Here is a 24,607-nt window from a genome sequence, read left to right as displayed (position 1 = left end):
TAAAATGGAAATATTGCGACACACTCCCCTAGACTGCGGATTTTTATGCAACTTCATACTTTTATTAGCATAACTAAAGAAATGGAACCTACATAGAGATTTATTTCATTCGTTAAATCTTATAACAAGACTTCACTTTGAATATTTTCTAGATATCTGCATATTATGTGCATAAATGCATAAAAATCCATAGCTGTTTCCTCAGTACCTGACATTCTACCCCGCGGGAGACAATAGTGTTAATTCTTTCTGTCCCTTAATTAGCGCATCGACGTCACTCGTCGCAAAGAGATGTTCGTCTTAAAGTCGAGAGCAACGCATACATCACATTTGATGCTTCAAACGCGTTGTCAATTCGACAATGTCAAATCCTACATACGTGTAGGATACGTCCACGAAACAGAGACGTCCCTTGGTCGTCTACCTGTCTTTGATCTCTATGGCAGTCGGCGGAAGAAAATAGATTTACGTGACTTGATGCGAGACGACGCGATGCGACACGACGCGGCGTGGTGCGGGGCCGTGGGAAATCGTGTCGCGCAAAAGATTTCTTTAGTCTCTGGAGGAAAGGGGAATTCGTTTGGCGATCGCCGTGTTCGCTCGATCCAACAGGACGTACGTCAGCCTGAAGCCGGACAAGCTTGGATCTGCTCTCCCTTTGATCCTTTCTGCCTGATTTTTCGTCTGGACGCGACGGAGCGAAAAAAGTTAGCGCGGAACGTGGCGCAAAAGTCCATCTCCTTTCACCAACTTTCTTATCCGCCGCATTACGGATCGCTTATCGAGAGATAGCGAGCTCTCGTTGGTAAAGAGCCAGAGAAATCTCGGGTATCTTTTTTTTTTTTGGTACCCACTTAGGATATTCGATGGACGCCAGGATCCAAGAGAAATCTCACAAAGCATTGAAGGTGGTTTTAACTGTTTGTTTACCAGAGAGAAAAGAAGCAGCCGGAGCTTTTGAAAATTATTCGCGCTTCATTAAAGGGATCGACGTTGATACAAAACAAGGAAATATATAAATGAAAGAAAAACGAAGGAATGGCCACGTGTTCGCATTTAGGGAAATGGTGCGCTACGTTTAAACCTCGTAACGCCACCTTAACGAATCGAATACGGCAAGTCGCGTGGAGAACTTTGTAACCCAGGTTTTGCCAGGCATACTCTCCATTGTCGTTTTATCCTCCATGAGCCGTTCTCTCGAAGGATCTTCGTTTTATTGGTAAAGCAAGTAAAGTTTTTTCGCTTTGTCGCAGACCAACGTTAAATAAGTCTCTTTGATTGCTATAGTTGAAGCTTGCAAAGAGGGAGATGGAAAGATCCGTTTCTGGAGATGGAAACTAGCTCAAAGTTTTTCCTTCCTTTTCGCGTTTTTCTTTCTTCCTCGTTTCTTTGTTTTGTCTTTGAAAAATCTCGATATCAAGTATTGCGATACTGGTGTCAAAAGAGAAAATGAAAATACAGAAAATAAAACGCTGCGGACTGCCCGCTGGTGATTGTAGGCATTGCGCGGTCGCGAGTCCCTAGACTTTAGATTCGCTTTTTAATTACCGACGCATTTTTAATTACGAGAGCGGCGCACTGCGTGTTTCATTCGCAATTGCTTATTTCATCGGAATATGTCCGATCGACTTTGTGTATAATTGCAGCTTAATCCTCTTTAATGTCTTCGCCTTTGAAGCGTCGTTTCGAGCCAATTTTTGGCATACTTTTAATTATAATTGTTATTATTATTCACGGATATACAACCCTTTGGTATACAATTCGATGACAAGTCGTTTATGGATGACAATGTTCTATTGATATTATATTTGAAGAAAGAGAAAAAGGCTATCGATTTACGAAACTTATTGAAGTTAATTATTATACAAATTGGATGCAGTAAACTACGATTTCTTGACGCTGACCGAATTTAATCTTCACTTAAAAAGACACAGTATTTCAAGACGCATGATAGTGGCATTTAGTATTTTATGTGCCATCAGGATGTCAAACATAATCCGTTTGCGATCATAAATTTAACGAATTATACGAAGTAATATAATTATATTATAATTGTACGAGAAATCGAGATTATATGTCGACATTGGATCATCTATTCGATGGGCGACTAAACGGAAAAATCGATACTGTGTACTTTCAAGCATATTACGAAGGTAATCCCGGTGTGGAGGCCAGACAGCCGACCAGTATTTCAAGTGAAAAAGCAAAAACAATCTTAAAAGATTTAGAGGCTCTATTAAAGAGAATGAAAGTTTTAAATGCTCTGCTAGTTACATTAAATGATATATGTCTAACGAAAGAGATAGTTGAGAGAAAGGTAACGTAAATGTCACGAATATGATTCGCAGTAGACAGCAGAAAATCATTTATGGTATAACTAACAGGTATAGTGTGCTTTCTATGTTACAAACGAATAATAGAGCATTTAAATAAATTAAAAAGTTAACTTATTTCGAGCGCATCACAATTTCAGGTACGCAAGGCTTACGGGATTGTACAATATAAGTAGTTGACTGTGAGGATTATCAGTGGCATGAAACAGCTTTAAGTCATTCGCAAGCAACGAGAAGCGGCGATATAAAAAGCATTTGGGCATATCGTTAATGAACAAAGTAGAAAGTAAAGATCCAAAGACTTGTAATGTGAGAGCTGCTCGTAAATCTTCGCTCAACAACCCAGAGAACAATAAATGGACTGTAGTGGATGCTGCAGCTTTTTCCTAATTTCTCATGCCGGATGCTCGTTCGCGGACACCGTTCATGTTTATTAATCGTGTTACGTTAATGGTCTATTCTCGTCTTTCTGCTCGCGAGTCGCTCGTCTCCTATTTTTGATCGTTTTTCCACTGCGCCCGATCGAACGCGAACCAACGCTACGATCTGGAGAAAAAACGGAGGTACGTCGTCTCGAGAATGTTTTAGAACTCTCCGCGTAGAGAAAAAATCTCCTTTGCTTTTTCCAGGCGATGGAAAATTTTACGCGGAGATTGGACGTCCTCTGGGTTTTACCTGGCGTTATCGATTCTCGATGAAACGCACCGTTGCCGCTGCTGCTGCTGCTGCTGCTGCTGCTGCTGCTGCTGCTCCTGCTGCTGCTCCTGCTGCTTCGGACAGATTAACGAGCCGCTTATTCGATTCGCTATAGCCGGTTCGAGTTACGAAAGACCAAGCCTAAACTAAGACCGAAACTATGTAACTCGTTCGAATAACGCGTCAAATCGAAGATGACCTGCGACTAGGTCGTAACTCGATTGTATTAGATTGCCCGAAAAGCTTCTTTCGTTTCATAAGGTGATAATAGATGAACAACAATTTCCGTTTTATATTATTTTATTGAATTAGGTATAATCCATTTCGTTCTATTTCCATTATTATGTTCGTGCATAATTCAATAAACTAATGTAAAATAAAAAACATTGTGCGTCTGTTATTTCCTTATAAGACGAAAGAAACTTTTCGGACAACCTAATACTTCTGAGAGGCACCAGTAACCGATCGAGACGAAATTTGTTGGATTTCATAGGATGAGGTAGCAGATCTGCATTATATTATAAATATAAATTGAAATATATATGCTAAGAATTGTGGATCTTAATCGCCAAAATAAATGTATAGGAACACTTAGATTACACTTAGAATTAATATTAAAATAGTTTCAGATTTATTTGATATGTGATTTACAAGATATTCGTCGATACACATTTGCACGCGTCTCAGCACTCTCTTTGTCTCGTCATCTTCTTTACCACACTACCAACGGAACAGTTGCATTCTTCTGTTTTACGAGACGCTGTGCACGCACATACTGCCGCATACACTCATACTCATGTATGTGTGTCACTACTACGCGGCTAATCCACTGTAGCACACAAAATTACACATATCTCAATAATATGTACAGAGTCCTGGAATTGATCATCTCTAATAACTTCTACAGTGCAAAGTGTTGTACGAGAAAAATTTGTATGCAAAAGTTGCATGGCGTGAAGAGTTACGCTAACGGTGCATGTATTTTTTTTATAAAGTTGTTTTAGATGGAACGCTGTATGTTTGATATCAAAACACGAAAGGCTGTTGAATTCTGAATAGAAATGTATCGATCTTTGCTGGCTCTAAACTGTTATACTATATATAATTATATTGGGTTGGCAACTAAGTGATTGCAGATTTTGTCGTTACTATCTAATGACAAAATCCGCAATCACTTAGTTGCCAACTAATACTTTATACAATACACTAATACAATACACGATAAACAATAGTTAACGAACAGTTTCGTTTTGTTTCTTGAAAATTTATTTTACGTAATATGAAATTAGGCATTCGATTTGATCAAAGATTTCCGTAAAACAGCGATGTTTACGTGACGATGTTTATCCGTACAGATTTTATCTCATCGCACTCGTCTGTCTTCATTTAACGTCGTAATGTCGTAGGTGTTTGAAATGGTATCCATTACCCATTAACTTTAATACAATGATACAGTCTACTAACCAACGAGGCAACTACACTCTGCATTGTTTCTGTTTACCGTTCGTAATGCTTTACGAATTCGTTCTTTCACATACTCTGGCGTTGTTGATTCACGGTAAGCTATGTTTTTTTAATGTCCACCACAGAAAGTAGTGCAGCGGCTTTAGATCCGATGAACGCGGTGGCCACAGAAATTCTCCACCACGACCGTTCCATCGATTGGGAAATTGTCTGTTTATGGTAACATTTGCTTTGCTACATGTGCGTAATGCGCACGTAAACTCCGCCGTCATTCGGACATTTTTCATAATATTGAATATTCGACTTGATATTATACGAAGTAAATTTTCGAGAAACGAATCGAGACTAATCGTTGACTACAGCTGTATAGCAGTTTATTCAAAACTGCTATTAATTCACATTTCAACTGCTGTTAATTCAAAATTCAACATCCTTCCATATTTTGACATAAAAAAATATAGTATCTTATTGAAAATAACGATGTTGACCTTGAACGTCTGCGCCTATAAAAAATACACGCGTCCGGATAATGCGATCCTCCAAACCGTGTAACTTTCGCGTAAAAATTCTTTCGTACAACGCATACGTTCCAAGTTATTCAAGATGATCAAGTTAATTGAGGCACCCTGTATATTTCCCGGAGCTAAGATTTTAATATCTCAGGTCTCCAATTTCATTGAATTATGCCAAATGTGGACAAACTTTATTCGAAATGAAAATACGAAATAACTGTTCGAAATAATTTATTTCCGACTTTTCTTTCTAATATTGTTATTTGAGAAGAAAAATATATTATCGACTCGTTTGAAATAATTCAAATTTCAAATAACTAATTATTTCGTTATTTCCATATTCCAAGTCTGACAAAGGAAATAATCCTCGAAATAATATGCTACAAAAAGATTTAATTTTCAGAAATTTTTACTTGGCAATTAAATGATTGCGGATTTTGTCAATACCACCTAATGACAAGATCCGCAATCACTTAGTTGCCAACACAATAATTTGCTTCAAGTAAGAGTCTCTGTACAGAAAGCTGATTGGTGCAAGACTTTTGCCTGCATCCGTGTAATATTGTCGCGAAAGAAAATATTGTATTAATATAATAGTTCGCCTGGCGCGGAAGATAGAAGAGGGGTATTACTCTTGAGAAAAATGACCCTTATCCTCGAATAATCATTCGACATAGACAAATCGATCCTTTTATCTTGCAGAAATGTCGATGCATTTGTATCCTTTTGGCTTTGGATATGAAACGTGGAATTGTTCGATGTTTCATCTCCTCGTCGCCTTCAAATTCGAAATCGTTGTGTATCTCTGATTTCTCGGTAGAGACTTGGTAGAAATTTCTCAATTAGGAATATCTTCGTGATAACGATTTGCTACTATGGCCGGATTAATGAGATCCGAGCGCGGAAGATCCCGTTTCTCATTTGTCACATCTGATATCCAACGCTATCACGAGCATTTCAAATAATGATAAAGTAAAATAACGTGTTATTTGAAGTAATATGTATTTGAAACAATGTTATTTCAGAAACGCCCAGGTCTGAATGACAATCACGGAATTTCGTCGCAATCGCGTACCGGTGCCATTCGGAATAATATCTCGAAGTTGTCTTTTCTCGAATCCATCGCGTTGCTCTTCCCTTTCCTCTCGTTCTTCTCGCTGGTTTCCAAAGTTCCGCTCGCTCGGTATTTCGCGGGTTTCGCGAAAACGCGCGAACGCTCGTTGCTTGCTCGCGAAACTAAACGGATTCTCGTAAAATTACGACGACGTTTCTAGAGCCGAGAATCGGACTGCCGGCGAAGCTATATTCCGTGAAAAGGAAGGTGCATGTTAGTAGTGAAATAATGTCGTTCCACGAACTTCTTCCTTCCCACTGTGCGTATGTGTGTGCGAACGTGTCTGTGTATGAATGTTCGTCTACAATTCGAAGAAACGTTTGCAGTCGGTGTGTAGCAAACTTATCGATCGAATCTACCGCCTCCACCTTATTATTTCTATAACCGAGCTACCTTGTGCTACCTAGCGAAACCGATCGAACCGGTCGATGGCATTCGAGACGTAGGGCTTTTATCGAGGATCCACGTGTCGTAGACGCTGCGTGTTGCGCCAGATTCCGCTGAAAATTCTTCTCTTCGTCGCGGAAAAGCTTTATCTGGTCACGACTGTCGGAAGAGAGGAAACGGAAGGGTGCCGCGCTTGTTCGGGCGCAAATGTTATTTCAGAGTAAAGAAGCGTGGTAACACGGTTACCGGTTTTTCTGTGCTTTCGGTCCGCGAAGAAAGTGCAGGAAAAAGAGGCAACCGAAGAAACGATTCGGCCAGAGAATTTCCAGAATTATCGACAGGTCTGGCCTCGAACCCATGGATCTCGAGGAAATTTACGAGCGGACCGCTACACTGAAAGACCGTTACGCGAGCAAACCTCCCTTGTACCCGTCAAACTCGAGTTTTCCGAGCTATTTACCATTTCGTTTCGGCTTTCCTTTCTTCGTTCGCTCTTTGATCGTTCGTGAAACTGTCCTCGCGCGGACAAGTCGCGACCCACGACGATCCGCAGCGAACGAATTACGACGTTCGTCGTTTAGCGTCGTTGGTTAAGGATCTCTGGTTAAGGAAGAAACCTAGTCGTTTCTCGCTACGGCAGACAAAGTAACGACGAACCCGAGCGTTCTCGATCCCACGACGACAACGCAGATATCGAGTGTTTTCCACTCGATTCTATTTGACTCGACGTCCTTGGCGAATCGTTCGACGATATTGGAATAAATCGGCGAAGGTTTCACCGTTGCTAACCAACCGGTGTCGTGAAAGCGGACTGCTCGAAATCCACGTCCATCGTAAATTTCGAGCGAGCTCCTCCGAAGCGAGGTGGAAACCGCGTGTTCGCGACATTGAAATCCAATCGTCGGAATCCTCGGGGAACGTAACGAGGCTTATAGATGGAACTCGGTGCCGAACCAGCCCTCGGCTGTCGAGCACGTCGGCCGAAGATCCTCGTGAAAAAGCGAAATTCCGTCGTTGCGGTAAACGATATGACACAATACGAAATTGCGAGTCGAAATGAAAAATACCGCGAGCCGTTCCCATCATTCGCGGATATCGCGAGATCAATTAGAAACCGGAAGATCGGATCGAGCATTCCTCGGTAACTATTCTTTAATATACAGGGTGGTTGGTAACTGGTGGTACAAGCGGAAAGGGGGTGATTCTACGCTAAAAAAGAAGTCGAAAATATAGAATAAAAATTTTTCGTTTGAGGCTTTGTTTTCGAGAAAATCGACTTTGAATTTTCGCTAGGTACGCGTGCACTTTATCACGTCTCGTTGTAACGGATCTCACTGTAGATCGTTGTCTCGATGGAAAAATTAAAAAAAAAAAAATTAAAAAATTTTTATTCTATATTTTCGACTTCTTTTTTCGCGTAGAATCACCCCCTTTCCGCTTGTACCACCAGTTACCAACCACCCTGTATATAATGTATTTATTGTTTTTGAATTTACGATAAAAATTACTTCGCAACGTTACTTAATGCGTTTCGATTTTTACATATTACTTCTAAATAATACTCTTTCAAAGTGTAATACTTGTTTATGGGATTTTAATATCAGTATAACTACTGATAGTTAACACGAAGATGTTTCTACCAAAACCAATCAAAAAGACTGGTCTTTAAAAAATACGTAATAACAGAATGTTTTTATATTTATTGATTCATTACTTTCTTGCAGAGGGAATTCCATGTTATGTAGTACATTTTTGGTATTATTAATACACCTGGAACCAGGATACAAGGGTTAGCAGATTTATAAAATTGTAGAACCAGTCGTTTTGACTGGTGTGGTATTTTTAGTGTTATCATCTATCGATCTAGCGATCAATCCGAAATTTTCCTGATAACTGATATCATCATATCGAATAATACGCAGTAAAAATTTGAAAAACGTGTGGGAAGTTGTACAAAACGAGAAAACGGGTTAATTGGGGTTCGATAAACAGATTACAGATCCTTTTACACTTCGATAAGTACCATTAATTTTGACTGCTATTGGTATAAATAGCCTTGATATAAAATTATTTTCAGTTTGCATACATAAAAAACGAAATAAAATTCATTATATTATTTTTTTAGTTATCATTGCGAAAGTCATTACATCATTGTGGAAAAAAATATAACATGAAGTAGAAATTTTAAAATAAAATTGTAAAATCAGTCAATTTGACTGGTGTGGTAGTTCTAGTGTTAATATATGTATAGGTAATATAATATAACACGTAGGAAGTTTGTACGAGAAGTAGCGAAATCACGAGTCACTGAGTTGTTTCTTGTTTCCAGAAACTTAAAGTATAATCTGTCGTGCAGATTTTTGTATTATATCCCAGGGAAAGAGAAATGACATTAACGTGCAATCTGGACGAAACTCTACCCTTGATTAAGGGTGTTGGATGTCGCTCGTAAAACGCGTGAGGAAATCTCGTTGAAACAAAGCTGACTCGATATACGTATACGTTAAGTCGGATATAGGTAAAACATAAGCTAGGTTCGATAAAAGTGGTTAGTCATCGAACAAGAGAAACGGGCTTGGAAACGAGACATCGTGCGAGCGGGCAAAAAGCGAATCGGCCAGTTACCGTTCACCTTTGCGTCGGAATGATAGCCGAAGCGAGCTGCCGGTGATTTCCATAATCGGAACATAAATCCTGGTGATAACGACGCCAGTCGATCGAACCTGGTCACAAGTATTTCCACAGGTAGTTTCGCGACTCTCCACTCGCTCCTACCGTATAATTTTCGATACACTGGCGAAAATCACATCGCTACGGTAATATCGTAGGCGCATGCGAAGCCAGCTTACGTTCCTCTCGTTTCTTCCTCGCGTTAGCTGTGTCAATATTCTCGGCCGTTTACCCGACAAGCTATTCGACGCGCGTTTTCACCGACGCGTTCGTTTACGCAGCGGCCGACGCGGCTCGAGTATTTGAACTGTGCACGACCGTCTTAATTGCACAGCGACACCTACGAAGTCTCGTAATTATTTCCGAGTATCGGTTTAACGAGTACGTCGAACGTACCTTTCGGCGAGTTTCAGCGAACCTCGTTCGTATCTCGAAAGTATTCGATCCGGCGTTTTTACGTGCACGAAACTTTGCCAAGTTTTGAACGAACATAACGAGGGAACACGCTTTTTTAAAAAACCATATTTCGTACGAACGAACAAAAATACGCTTTATCGGTGCGATCTTGAAACGTCATTGCACTCTTCGGTATATAGGATAGCTTAGCGTATTCCTTGCGGATTTTCCCTCGGAAAACCATAAACGTCAGATCGACAAAGTCGTTCGTTCACTTTCAGAAATTTATTTATCTAAATTTAGAAACGAGCAAAGCTCTTTTCGAACAACCTTATACGTACGTACAATACATTCGCACGTTCAACAGCACAAATAGATAGCGATCGCTAGGGAGTATACGTACGTACAAGTAGGTTACGCAATGTTAATATTTACACGTCTGTAGGCATTCGTCGTAAACTTTAATCTCACTCGTCGGACGTGGAGCATCGAGGCAGGGTGAGACTCCATTTCAATCGACCATCGGGTAAGATGAAGCGCCCGCGTTGGTCAGGTAAAAGTCGCGGATATATTTGGTTGGCAACTAAGTGATTGCGGATTTTGTCAATAGGTAGTATTGAATCGTTTAGTTGTCAACCCAATAATACTACCAAGTGAAGGATACATGGAACGTTCGAGAGAATCTCTCGTATCTCTAGACCGGCTTTGGCAATTTTATCGAGAACCTGGGACGCGCGTAAACTCGCATCGACGTGCATTCGTAAAGGCAAAGACAAATATTGAAAGACGCGTCACGGAACAAAGCGACAGGGGCTGCGCGTTTCGCGCTTTGTCATCCCTTTGCCCTTGCTAACGAGACTAATCAATTTTCCAACTTCACGCAAGGAGCTTCTGACGACCGTTTTCCGAGAACAGCGCTGCGTTACATCATCGGTCGTACGTGGAACGGTTCACGCGAGCCCGCGACTCGCGGAAAAATTCCTGGAAGAAGCGCGATGCCGATCTTGCAACGAACACGGCGAGATGCTCTCATTCGCCCTGGTGACACGGTGCAGCACGTGTAATTCACACTGACCATGCTGTATGTTGAGGTTTTTATACACCTCGGAACAGAGAGAGCAAACACGTGGATGTTGGAACTGGACGTTAGGCTGAAAACTAAGTGATTGCGGATTTTGTCATTAGGTGGTATACTCAATGTTATAGGATTTCTTTATTAGAAATGTTAGAAATTAGGATTTCCAATGGTTTCTATCCTATATGATAATTTATTCATAGATGGATATATTACAGTGGATTAAACAGAAAACGATGATTATTTAACGCGAACTTAATGCAGTAGTGTGATATGACAACCCTTGACTTTTGACTCTCCGGTGACTAACTGAACTTCAACTTGCTATGCCGAAATATATCGATGGCCGTTAGACATATTGAAGTTTTCCCACCCTTTCGGTTTATCGGCATTTGCGTTTACCGTCGACATTGTCTGTATGCCGGCGATCTTTTCGCGGTACTATAATAGAGACCGAAGAAGCCGCTGTAAAGAGAATCGTTGTGTCAAAAACTAAACACTAGAGAAGATGTAGAGTTTTCCTGGAAGTGAGAATCGCTTCAATACTGCCCACTAGCGTTATATTGGGTTGGCAACTAAGTGAATGCGGATTTTATCATTAGGTGATATGGACAAAGTCGGCAATCACTTAGTTGCCGACTCAATATTATAGGATTTCTTTATTAGAAATGTTAGAAATTAGGATTTCCAATGGTCTCTATCCTATATGATAATTTATTGATAGATGGATATATTACAGTGGATTAAACAGAAAACGATGATTACTTGATGCGAACTTAATGCAGTAGTGTGATATGACAACTCTTGACTTTTGACTCTCCAGTGGCTAACTGAACTTCAACTTGCTATAACCCAATATATTAGACAACCCAATATGTTAGATATCCTCATAGTTTAGATTATTTAGTAAACGATTGGAATAAAAATTTACATTTCTACGTAAACGTGGCGTATTTAACGAAACTTCTGATGCCTATTTGCGCTACCTGTCCACTCATCTTTGTTCTCGGCTGTATATCGAACGTATAATCAGCGGTAATCGGTGCCGGACGCGATTCCGAGAAGCGCGAGCGATCGCGTCATCGGTTATCACGAAGAGAGAAGAGCTGTGCTTGGTCGGCAAGCCGGCTCGCGAGAAAATTCTATCCGGGCGTTCGCGCGAATGCACGCTCCGTTGTATCGTTAGCGCGTCGAACTCGCGACGTGCGTCGTCGTCGCCTTCTCCGTCGCGCCGATTCTACGGACCGTACGATCAACGTGTAAACAACGCTGTTATTTCCCGTGTTGCCGCCCATTCCTGCGAACAATTTCCACGAACGATTCGTACCACGAAACTCGATCTCTCGAGCAGCTGTAAAAATGGATATTGCCAGCCGAGCGCGATTACGTTAATCGTTGCTCGTCCGAGAGAAACGAATTTCTCGATATTTCTTCGACGTTGCAAACCAGCAACACCGGCTTTCGAGTTCGGGTATCGAATCAGTCGAGTCGACGATTCGTGAAAAAAAAAGGGAGAGAGAGAAAACAGACAGAGTAAGAGAACGGATCGACGAACATCGTTTATTACGAACGAAAACGAATACCGGTCGATTTGGTTTTTTTCACGTTCTCTCCGCTCTATTTTCCATGGAAACGATTTACTCGGAGTGTCGTCGATTAATGTTCCGACTCGCTATTGATCTCGCGGGGAACGAACTTCGCGGAATCGACGCGGCATGGTAATTTCAGTCGGCTGACCTGCCGTCTCGGCGTAAAACGGCGGTTATTAAAATCGTCGGCCGCAAGTATCTGATATCGAGCAGACCGCGTTGTCCCGTCATCGTTTCGTTCGCGACTTCTCTTCGCGACTCGTAGGCGAACCGTATCGCGCTCGTTTCTCACAAAAAAGACGAATATAGCGGGTAGTAAATTCAGGGCCTATATATTTTCAGCGACGCGACACGACGCAACCAATGTAGCCCATAAAGCAACTCCCATCGGATCGTCGATCGCACATTTCTGGGTTGGTCGACCGGTCGCGCTCGTCTCGTTCCACGCGCAATCGCTGTCGATCGCTGTCGATCGCTATCGCGGTAAATACACGGTCATCTCGAACGTCCAACCGACATCGCGTCGCGCGTATTTACAAGCGCCGTACGCATTTTTCGGCTCTAATTGTAACCGCTTTCCCCGGAACCATAGCAGTCGAGTATTTTCCCGTTCGGACGAGCGTCGGCATCGACGTAGTTGCAACGCACGAGCAGCGCGCGCTCGCCATACGATTTAGAGAAATGATCGCCGTGACGATCGTCGCTCCGTTTAACGTTTTGCGTTTGTTGAAATTGATTGCCAGCGCCGGTGATTCCGGCATTGCCTCGCTAGGCAGCCTTTCCTTAATCGACTACCGCTGGGAATTAATTACACGCCAACCCCTTTCCCTGGCGTTGCTCCGCTCGATGGCGGGGTATCGCGTTCCCGGGAAAATTAATCGCCGCGAATTAATGGGCTACGACTATTCGATTTCAAAGTGGCGTCTGCTACCGAGGGGATGCGAATTGTTTGCTAATCCTTTCGACACGCAACGCGACGTGACGCGGCCGACGACACGAGTGAGATAGAAATTGTGATTTGCTTGCTTTAACACTGTAGCCGCGGGCGACGCGAACCGAAATCGGGTCTGCATATTCCGTTCATTTCCGCGTGCCACGCTATTATCGCATTGCCGTTTTTGTATCGCGTTAAAAGACGCTTCTTACGCTAAACTTATACAAGATATAAATTCGCTGCATAATTTTCTACAGAAAAATATGAAAATTGCCCGCGGCTACGGATTTAACGTTGGCTAAGCGTCGCGCGACTATTTTCCCCAGCTTTTTTTTCAGACTTTCGCGACAAAAAAGCACGAAGGTCGGCGCAGAAGCGTACGTGCCGTGACTGCATCTCGTGTCGCGGTCACTTCTCGGAAAACGCGCGATCGTCCTAGAAACCTTTTTTCCCGCCAACGACGACGATCGACTCTGTTGATAATCGGTCGGCTAAGGCCACGGGAAAAATGAGAAAAAGCGGGGAAAAAGTGGCAAAATCGCGTTCGTTCTCCACTCTCTGGCTTCGTACGATCCCGCTATCTCGCGTCATTTACGTAGGCAGTGGACTCCGCTGTAACGACGATTATCGTCGCGAAACTCTGCCGCCATGCGAAGAAAAACAAAGAATTCTGGGAAAAGCGTCTCTCGACTCGGCGAAACGAACCTTAATAGCATCCACTTGGTTAGCGAGCGTGCTACGCGATCATTGCTGTCTTCGTTGCGGAATTTCGACGATTTTCTAAAGTTACCGAGAAAATTGCGAAAAACGTTGTATGTCGTGTGTCGGATTGCAGAGTACAAGAACGGGTCGACTGCGTATGTATTTTTATATGTATTTTTTCCACGTTCTTTCGTGTATTCCCTCATATACGTGGACCACGACTTGGGGAAATGCAACCTAGCAAGTTGTACGAAAGATATTGAAATGGCGAGTCGGACAGTCGTCTCAAGAACCTCGAAATTTAGTCTCTTGTGCAGGTTCTCGGTAGATTCGTATATATCGTAGGAAAAAGCGAGGAAGAGGAACGATAACCGCCATGGGCTCTCATCTCTGCCTTTAGCGAGGTTGCTCCAAAACGCCAAAAAATCTAGCGACGACATGCTGACTCGGTATATGCGTTGAGTTGGTCGCAGGTGAAGCACAGGTTAGACTCGACCAAAGATCGAACGCGTAAAACTTTGGCTCGTACGCGATCGTGAGAAAAAATAAAAGGGACGAAGCGCGGAGGATCGATCGAACTCGGAGCGTGTCGGTGGCGATGAACTTTCCGAGAAGAGATGGTGGACGCGACGCGACGCGACGCGACGCGAGTAACACGGTCGTGAAACACGCAGCGGGCAAAAATGCTTGGTGGAAATGTCGTACGTGTACAGCGGTAGAAGCGGCTCGCTTTTTCCCCTAATCGGTTCCGCGAACAGAAAAGTGGAAGATTACTCGGCTCGAAATCGATTCGAGTCCCTACGTAATCGCCATATCCTATCCGTCGTTCCGCGACCGCTCTGCAATTTGCGAGGGAGAGAGAACCTCTTTCGTGGCGCACCATGAAAAATGACTGTCGCGTATTTCCACCGTGACAAGCAACTGTGTGTTCCTTGCCGCACGATCCACACGTCCGGCCGTCGAAACGCGGTGCGGCCAAGCATCCCGTCGAATTTCGATCGGTATCGTCGATCGCCGCTGGTGATTGCCTCGAGTACGTCGCGAGCGGATTTCAACATTCGACCGATGCCTTCATCGGTATTTCGAAAAGAAGAAGCAGTATTTTCAAGTAGATTCGAATTGAAGCGCGACAGATTCGGACCCTGTACGAGTACTTTAAGTCACTTTTCCTGGTTATCATTGTAATCCGTTATCGTAATTTGCTATAGAATGTTATAAATCAAATATTACGTGCAAATAGTCGTAAGTGCGAGTAATAAGATAAAATTGATATACGACGCTCGTGAGTCGATTAGTAGTCGATAAGGTTTTAATATCGAATGTAAATAAATTTTTCAGACTTGCAAATACACTGGTCGCGATCTTAATTTACGCGGCCAGTCGCGTCGGTGCTATACGAGATAAGGATAAAAGCACATTACGTTGTGTTGATCGTCAATGTGTGTACATAATTTCGTTTTGTACCGACAGACTTTATTTACGCGATTTTCATTCACGTGAAACGAGTTCACGTGCAACGGATACTCCGCGTAAATCGAGGGACCAGTCTACTCATTTTGAGGTTCCGAAATAGCTTGCGAAGGTCGAATAGTTCGCAAATACGTATGTGCAATGAACTAACCATTATATGAACAATATTCGAGTCTGACGAAAAGAATCTTTGGTATTGAATTTGAATCGGATTTATAAATACACCTACATATGGAACTTAGTCCCATCGCTAATCACCGTGCAGAGAAGAATTAATGGGAAAAGAGATAACGAGATTTCTGTTTCGAGTAAAAATATTGAGATAAACCTCGGCAGTTGATATCTCGGCGAATCGAGTTAAACGGCGAAATCTCAGTGACCCGATAGAAATGGAGAAACGCGCGAGAAGCCATCGGCTTCTTCTTCAAACAAACACACCATGAAATGTTTTCGTTGGAGCTTGAGCCGAATAACATCGGGTCGGTAGACTACCCGCGTTTGATTATTATAGCGCAGGAGAGAAAAACGGGCTCTGGGGGGAGACTGTCCAGATTGTTTCATCGAGCATGATCGAAACCGGTAATTGAAAAAGAAGCGTAAAAAGCTTCGGGATAAATAGAATCTGCCAGATTTCAATGGATCGTCTTTCTGAAACTCGCCGCGCAAAACTCGATTAAAGTTGGCGGGAACAGCTCGTTTATCGACTCTTTCTCATTCCCGTTTCCGTTCTCGTTCCTGTTCTCGTTCTCGTTCCCGTTCCCGTTCCCGTTCCCGTCCCCGTTCCCGTTCCCGTTCCCGTTCCCGCTCCCGTTCCCGTCCCCGTCCCCGTTCCCGTTCCCATTCCCGTTCCCGTTCCCGCTCCCGTCCCCGTCCCCGTCCCCGTCCCCGTCCCCGTTCCCGTTCCCGTTCCCGTTCCCATTCCCGTTCCCGTTCCCGTTCCCGTTCCCGTTCCCGTTCCCGTTCTCGTTCCCGTTCCCGTTCCCGTTCCCGTTCCCGTTCTCGTTCTCTGTTCCGCGTGATCATTATTTGCCGTTTAAAACGAGGTCGGAAGCGCAGGTTTCCACGTAGTTACCGCAAAGTAGTCGAGAAAGGACGATCACCGGCCATGTCGCCGGAAGCGGGACGTTCGCCGAAATTATTCCACGAAATAAGGAGCACCGCTGTAATTTGCCGCCTCGTTGCAAGGGCTTTATTGAATTTTTCTAACCGGCTCGCGCGACTCGTGGTCTTCGAAGCTCTCCGTTCGGCGCTTCATCGAGACGCGCTAATGTCGATCATTCGACAAGTTATGTAATATCTCATCCATAAGTCAGCGGGCAATTGTTTATTTTCGGACAAAACGACTAGACTGAATCTTATTGTTTATCCGTAAAGTATTTAATATTATTAATTTAATTTAAGTATTTAATCCTGCAACTATTGTAATATACGCGCAAGTGTATACTATGAAATCTCATATCTCTATTATGACATAAAGTTAGCAATTTACGTCATGCGCTCAAATTGCATAATGTCGAAAGTATGTACATTCAGTAACAGCAATGCTGCACAAAATATCTGACAATTTATAGATGAAAGGCTATTACTAGAAATCTCACTGGACGAGTGTATTATTAGAATGTGATATTATGAGAAATTGCACGGCCGGGATTAGATCTGGTCTAAAATTGGCGCACTCGAAGAGTTGATGAAAATTGTACAACCGAAAGCGACGTATCAATCGACCGAATATTCGGCGATCAATTTGACAAAAGCAAAGAGATATGCACATAGCCCGTGATGAGACGCGTGCTGTGAAGACGTCGCGTCGAAGGAACATCGCTGAAAGAACAACGCGTTTCTCGTTGTTCGTAATTTGCCACGCGTAATATGCGAGTGTCTTTGCCGAACGCAAATAACGGGTTCTCGGAGGAAAGGTAGAGAAGAGTCAAGAACAAACAAACTCGGCGTTCTCGAGGAACGGGCAGTGGGCTGGTTTTCTCGCTTTTCCGCGAACACACGAGATAGGAAGACGAGTACGCGCCTATCGTCTCATCGCCGAAACTTCTGTAACGGACGTTCGCGTAAAAAAAGCAGACTAATTAACAAGAAACTACTTTATTTACATACGCATCGCTATTAAACTTCTCTTTCCACCATCAGCAAATCGGTAGCGATGCGTATAGAAGATTGAGATTTGTCGAGCGATGTACTTTCAACTTTGCTGATCCTCGGACCTTCAAATTCTTATAACGCACTTTTGTTAAATCACGCTTAGAGTATGTGTCCGTTATCTGGCCGCCAAATCAGTTAAAATTCAATAAAAAAGGAGATGGTTCATTGACAGCGTGCAGTATAATTCTCTTAGGTTCGCAGCATATAAATTGGAACAGAGTATGTTTGTTGCTAATCGTGCTTACAGCACAAGTATGATGTTGCTGAAATTGCGATCTCTCGAGCCAAGGAAAATCGCGGTAAATTCGTTTTTCCTTTCAAAAATTGCTAATACCGTTATTCATTGCCCCCATTCCTGCACTTGTTAAATCTCTATGCCTCTACGAGGTCGTTAGTTTCGCACGAACCTTCCTTCCACTTTGCTATCTATCATCATCGGTTAATTCTAGCATCGTGAATCGTATACGGAATACCGCGAACTCATACTACACTTGTTTCCATCTTTTTAGTACTAGCATCTGTGCCTTCAGAAATTTGGTTCGAAGAATTTTGTAACGCGCGAGACTCGTCCATCGTACGTGTGTGCTTGCGTTCTACAGATGTAAACATTCTGCACTTACACTTACGTACGCTAGTAAAAAGTTACCTCCGTTTATTAACACGTTGATCGCAAAAAGGGTTGCGATTGCAAATGGTGCGAGTAGCGACGAGAATGAATTTATTCGTTCGAAGCGTAGATACGGTCAAACCTCAACAACAGAACTAAAATCTTTGAGTTGTAGTTTCGACTTTTCGAAAATTCAATCTGCAAAGACTTTGTACGGAACACGTTACATTTACCTTTTTAGAAAGTGTTCGTATCGTGTGTCTCTTCGTAGAATTTACTTTGCCCAACGTACGTAAATGCAAAAGTTAAAGACGCGAGAGACGATAGCAATTATGCATTAGACTGATGAGAAACGATTAGCTTCCTTGAATATATACGTGGATCGAGGGCGAAGAAAAAGAAAAAGAAAGGAGAAGCATGCGCTTGCATTGTTAGTAAAAAAGGTCGGCAGTACTTACATAGACAAGCAGCTAGAAAAAATGTTAAGAAATCAGCAATTTTATTTCAATTGCTTCACGGGAAAGAATATTAATATTACAAAATCGTCTATAATTATAGTTGATATGTAACTAATTATCACGAATAAATATTCGTATTCATATTACAACATGTTGCCAACATTTTCTAAAATATCGTATAATTTAACAAAAAATATCGTCAGCCAGATCTGGCTGACGCTGTGCTCGACATGTTAATAAAGATGATAATGTATATAAATGTTACAACACACAAAGTATAATGGAAATACATTCGAGAATAACATCGAAGCAACATCGATTCACGTGACAAATTTTGCAGCGAGATTCGTTCGTCGCCACCCGATCGGCCACTTATCCACTAATTTATAGCTAACTATGCCGATCAGCCGATCCAGTGAACACGGTTATTCGTTTACTTGCTTCTCGCGTTAGAGCAGAATACCGCGTGGGTCTCCGTAGCGGTGAGTTCGCGTTTCCAGCGAGTACGAGCGAGGCCACGCACGATGCCCCAGAAGATCGATCGAGCGTGAATCTCGTGAAATTAACGAGAAGTGAATACGCCGAACGGACTGTGCTTGAGCCGAGCATGCATAGTTTATATTTAAGCGGAAAAAAGGTGCGAAGGGGAGAAGGCAATAAGAGAAAAAATACGAAGCGATTACGTGCGGTTCGCGTCGCGTATTCGAATTTTTCGCGAAGGTAATAAGGTTGTCGCGCTGATTGTTGCAGGTATAAGGACAACAGGGCTTATCCTTGGCCAGGTGGAGAGAGCCATTTCATCCTGTATCCGGAGAGCGCGAACCAGACGATTTACGCGCAGAAGGTGAGAAGCTCCGACGCGGGACGGTATTCTTGTCAGGCGAGGAACGACACGACCATCCTCGAAGGAGATATCACGCTCGCCGTCCTCGGTTAGTATTTTCTCCGTGGTTTTGTCCACGTACACGTATTTTCACAGTTACGATCGAAAATGTCGCGACGCGTACACGTTTCCGCATTTTGTCGTCTTACACGCCACGGTACTCGGCCGCGGAGAACGTTCAGCGAATGTTGTTCAAACGAGCTGAACGAACAATTTTTCTACATTGTATTATACGTTATCGTACATTAATTGATAAATCGGTGCACGCGTCGTTCGCGCGAATAGACGAGTCCCGATTCCATTTGTTTCAGCTTCTGCAAAACCTGTTTATAACGTTTTCTTTCCACGATAACTGGAGAATCAAGGGTCGGTCGAAAGCGGATATGAGATAAGAGACAGAGACAGAGAAAGAAAAAGAGCTCGTCGAATCGGGAGTATCGTCCAGAGTGTATTATAGAAATCCGCAGAAGAAATTGAAATTTCGCGATGCGGAACAAGCGGAGCTGCGAAGCAAACGCACTCGATTCCTCGTCTTCATCGACAGCGACTCGAGGCATTCTCGATATCATCCCCCTCGATAATTCCAATATCGTCGCGGTATTATCACGCGACAATTACACCATTTCCCGTTTATTTCGCGGAGCGATGGCCGTGCTCCGAGTCGAGCACAAGAGTCGCTGCCAGAAAGCTTGCATCGTAGCAGGTATATACACCGCGTCGGATCGATACGGTCGGTGAAAATTGGCTTCGTCCTTGGTTATTTACGTTGTTCGACCGATCGCCTTTTCGTTCTCTTTCGCGGGCCACGATTCCCGGGATGATTTACGTTCGGCGAGAGAAGGCCGGCGCAGCGCGGCGCAGACCGATTGCTCGCGCTCACAGAAAACACAAAGTCGATATCTATGCGTCACACGCTTCGCGTAGATGGTAGTTCCAAGAGCCGCAAATCGATTCTTTTTCTCGGAAATTAAACCGCGTTCGGTGTGCAAGAGGCCAGGAGAGGAACGGCGCGTGGGCGAGAATTTCTCGTCGAGAAAGCATGCCGCGGCGCGCCGGTGCTCCGACAGATAACTCCGGGGCAGAAGCACGCGTCGTACGTATCTGCATGCTGTGGATTCGAGGAAGCTCGATTAGAACGAATTTCCCCGCGACCTCACGGTGGCGTGCGTTCTCTTTCGGCCAGTGCGTCATTTGATCCTTTGAATTGTAGCGACGCGACGCAACCTTTTAAACGCGGCTATTCGCATCGAGCCATCGAAACCCGCTTGGCCAATACTTTGTCCTCCAGCAGTACTGCTGAGAACGCTAAAAATACCTCACAGTTGCAAGTATGTACATATCAGCAAGTTCTATAGGATGCCTTCTCTCTCTAACGTGGCTATTTCAATGGAAATAGCAAGTGCATGTTACCTTAACACTTTGCCACGCCGGAATCATATGTTTCGCTCAGGACGTCACGGGAGTATTTTTATTATTCAAAGCATATAATGGCAAGATAATAATAAATCGATGATGTAAGACAACATTCTTCCCCGATGGACCGTTTATCTTATTGGTGGCTACCGGGTGACCACCGTGGCGCCTTGGAAACAGTTGACAGCGACATATTATAACAAGGCTTCGTTTATTTCAACAAACCATTCGCATTCGTTATTTCGTCGTAAGCAAAACGTCCAGAATATATTGTTGAAACGTGTAGAAGATATTAGTAAATAGTATTTGCTCATTCTATATATAATAGAAAGGTTGAGAGACAAGCGTGACATTTTTATGATTTCGACGAAACATTCGGTTGAAATGGTAGAGGTACAAAAAAATAATATTTGTGATAAACCAATGGTAGTGGTAGATTACAACAGAGGGAAATGTGCTGTAGATTTATCAGATCAAACGATAGCATGTTCTATACCACATAGAAGAACCCTCAACTGGTATATAAAATTAGCTTTAGAGCTATTGTTAAATACATCAATTTCAAACGCGATGATACTCTATAAACAAGCAACAAAAACAAAAATCAATGTATCAGATTTTAGAATGCCACTTGCAACGCACCTTACACAGTACCATTCCCCAGAACCGTCAAATATACTTATTCGACAAAGATTGCGACGCGAAATGGAGAAGAAAGAAGGGCAAGCGTACTTGGCACGAAAATTTTGCAGAGAGTGCTATAAAAAAAACGTTAAACAGTTAGGACCAAAAATTGCTAAGAATCGGACCAAAAAGCTGACCACCTATTGTCCAGATTGTATTGATGAGCCACATTTATGTTTAATGTATTTTAACACAATGCACCGTTAGATGCAAGATTTGTTCTCATTTTTTTTATTGATGTTCTAATAAAAATATATAATTGTTCAAATTTTTATTTCAAAGTATCTTCTATTTGTCGGTTATATTCAAAATGCCGTAACTGTCAATCTTCGTTCAATTTTTATAATTGTAAGAAGTTCAAGCGCTCCGGTCACCAGTTGGTCATATATGACCAACGTGGCAGTTAAAGTGTTAAGTCAAAATAGAATAACTTGCCGAGTCTGAGCAATTTGTAAGCAACTTTGAACTATCTAGCGACCGTTTCGTTGCGTTTGTTCGCCACGCGGAATATATCCAGAATGGAAACGTCCGATAAAATTCTTAGTAAGTCGCGTAACGTGTTCGTCGAAGGGAATATCGATGTTAAGCGATAGCGAAATGGAAGTGACGTAATTAAACGATCGCGTGTCCCAATTCGTTGTCGAATTTCGTCGGGAAGAATTGCAGTTGAATTTGCCGGCGGCTGGGTATATGACGCTATAATCCTATCCACGTTTTCCGCAGAAACCCTCGTTTCATTCTGCTCGATGTCCGCGTGCCCGCTTATTCAGCGCTCTCGATCTCTTCGATTTTCATTAGAAATATCTGTCTCTGTCTCCGTGCGACAACCTTGTTTCCCTGCAATTTCTATCGCATCGGCTTCCGGTACAAAGTTCATTCGATGGCGGGGCATTATTCTTGGTCGCGTTGCAGTGAGCGAAACGAGCTTTTCCGGTTAAATCGTCGCTTGCACGGTAGACGTGCGGCGTTCGTTCGTGGAAAATGGAAGACCGAATCGGTGAAACGAAGCGGAATGCAGACAAGAAAGGACAGCCGCCGAACCGAGTCCTTACTCGCCCTTGCGCCATCTCCCTTTGGTTACGTTCGCGATGGTTCGGCAGTCGCGTTCCGCCAGATTACAAACCATCTTCGAGATAGAACGCGACAAACATATCGCTCGACCGTACAAATCCCCGAAACCAGTCACCCAGGAGTACCGAGGTTACCGATTGACGGCATTTTCCATTTTATTCGGACGTGTTACTTGCATAAACGTCACAGTTCTATACGATCGAGTTCGATATATTGGGTTGGCAACTAAGTGATTGCGGATTTTGTCAATAACGCCTAATGACAAAATCCGCAATCACTTAGTTGCCAACCCAACACATCTACTTGTAATCAAATCGAATACCCAAGGTTCGCTATTGCATAAGGATCGAGTACTACTGGTAAGTAAGATGCAATGGCTCGTTCATTGCACATGCCAGGTATTCCATCTTCGCAAGCTATTTGCTACTCGGAAAGTTCGAGTGGAAATAACAATTGATTGGCGAGAACGAGAAATGCATTATCTTTTCGTAGAATTCTTAGAAAATAGCGGAGAGGCTGAGCCCGCAGGGAGTACGGACGTTTAGCGGCGATGCGTAACGACGGTATCGTCGTGGGTTGCGCGACGCTGCAGACTCGAAAGCGGCCAAGTGGAAATTAATTTTCGAGCGAGTAACCCGTTGAAACTCGGCCCGTATAAATATGCATACGCGTTTAGCGTCGGCGGCGAGTCGGCTGCGCCGGCGGAGAGACGCCGAGGGAGAGAATTACGAGCCAATACCTCAGAGCTAAGTGCACGGAATGGTTGTGCACCGCGTACATTAACTAAACGCGTATGATCTCGCAACAAGAGAGAGCAGGTTGCTCCGATGATGCTGCCAGTAGTGCCAGTAATGCAATTAGCCGATACAGCCTGCGCTATCTCTCCTGGCTATTTCCGAACGTCGACCGCCGTTCTACGCTCTCCCACGTCTCTCGTCTGACCTCTCCCGCCGAAGAAAATCCAACCAATACGTAAAGAAGGCAAACGAGAGTTTATCCCGGGAGAGGACTGCGAGAATACGCGCGTCTACTTACTCTCTCGGGATGTCCTGCGCTCGAGGGAGCGCGCTGAAGCGGTCGACGAAAGAACGGCCCGGGAACGTACGACGACTCTCTTTTCTCTCGGTATACACTTTAGTTGCAAATCTCCGAAGGTCTCGTCCGTATTTACAGGACGTAGCCCACGGGCAAGCCGACGAGGAAGCGCGATACCTTATCGGGCACTCGTGTGCATCCCGGAATGCATATGCATAGCCACGAACCGCGGATTATCCTCGCACCTGTGCTGCTTTTGTACGCTAAACGCGTCCGGGAGGTCGCGCGCCACCGGAAACTTGCACTCTACTCCCTTCCGTTCAAGCTTCGTCCAGCCAGTGCAAGTAGCGGCTCGCTGGAAAAGAAAGTTTTCTAAAGAATCGAGGTCAGTCGAGCGACCGAGCGGATCGATTCTGTGGTATCGAACTACGCGCCGAACGTAGTGCACGTATTTGCATGCGTGTCGAGTACGTGAACAAGCGTGCTGGTCAAAGGCACTAATGTTTCAAAAGGGATTGCGCGATTGCTAATGACGATGAAATGGGAACCGACGGAAAGGGGAAAAAGCGAGCCGCGGCGTTAAGAGTACGATCTATCGGAGTAGTTTCATAGGGTTTCAACAAAGTTCGTACATAGTCGTATGTATAGGAAGACAAGAATATTAAGCTGCTACACTTTGGTCGAGCGCGGGGAACCGAGGCGTGTGATCGACTAGTCCTGTTATGGCAAAGGCCACCGAGCACACGTCTGGCCGTCCTAGCGAGGAGCTTGATCAATTAAGCGACGTAAGGACGAAAGACTGCGGGATGAGGTGGACTCGGCGCGGTCGCGCGGTGGCTCGCTTCTCGATGGTATCGCCCTGCCTTTGAGTCGAAAGCGCGTGGAAGAACCGGTTCCGCCGATGGTTCGGCAATCGTGGCGATGCGGAAGTCTCCTGCGGAAAATGTTGCCAGGACACGA

General features: G+C 43.7%; 1 protein-coding gene and 1 long non-coding RNA gene across 2 annotated transcripts in view; both read left to right on the top strand.

Moving 5' to 3' along the window:
- Window positions 1-24,607, top strand: part of LOC138190142 (interleukin-1 receptor accessory protein-like 1-A) — a 123,646-nt gene that overhangs the window by 61,358 nt on the left and 37,681 nt on the right. The window contains exon 2 of the mRNA XM_069132710.1: window positions 19,312-19,493. Within this exon, the coding sequence (XP_068988811.1) occupies window positions 19,312-19,493 (182 nt within the window). The remainder of the gene's footprint in view (window positions 1-19,311; window positions 19,494-24,607) is intronic.
- Window positions 20,984-21,809, top strand: LOC138178255 (uncharacterized). The gene is made up of 2 exons (XR_011172645.1): window positions 20,984-21,466; window positions 21,522-21,809. It is a non-coding gene; the product is annotated as an uncharacterized LOC138178255 (long non-coding RNA).

The sequence above is a fragment of the Bombus flavifrons genome, chromosome 3 (genome assembly GCF_040668555.2).
Source record: "Bombus flavifrons isolate JBK064 chromosome 3, iyBomFlav1_principal, whole genome shotgun sequence".
In the NCBI taxonomy this organism is placed as follows: domain Eukaryota; kingdom Metazoa; phylum Arthropoda; class Insecta; order Hymenoptera; family Apidae; genus Bombus; species Bombus flavifrons.
The sequence above is the reverse complement of the archived record's forward strand: the minus strand, read 5'-3'. Positions and strand labels throughout refer to the sequence as shown.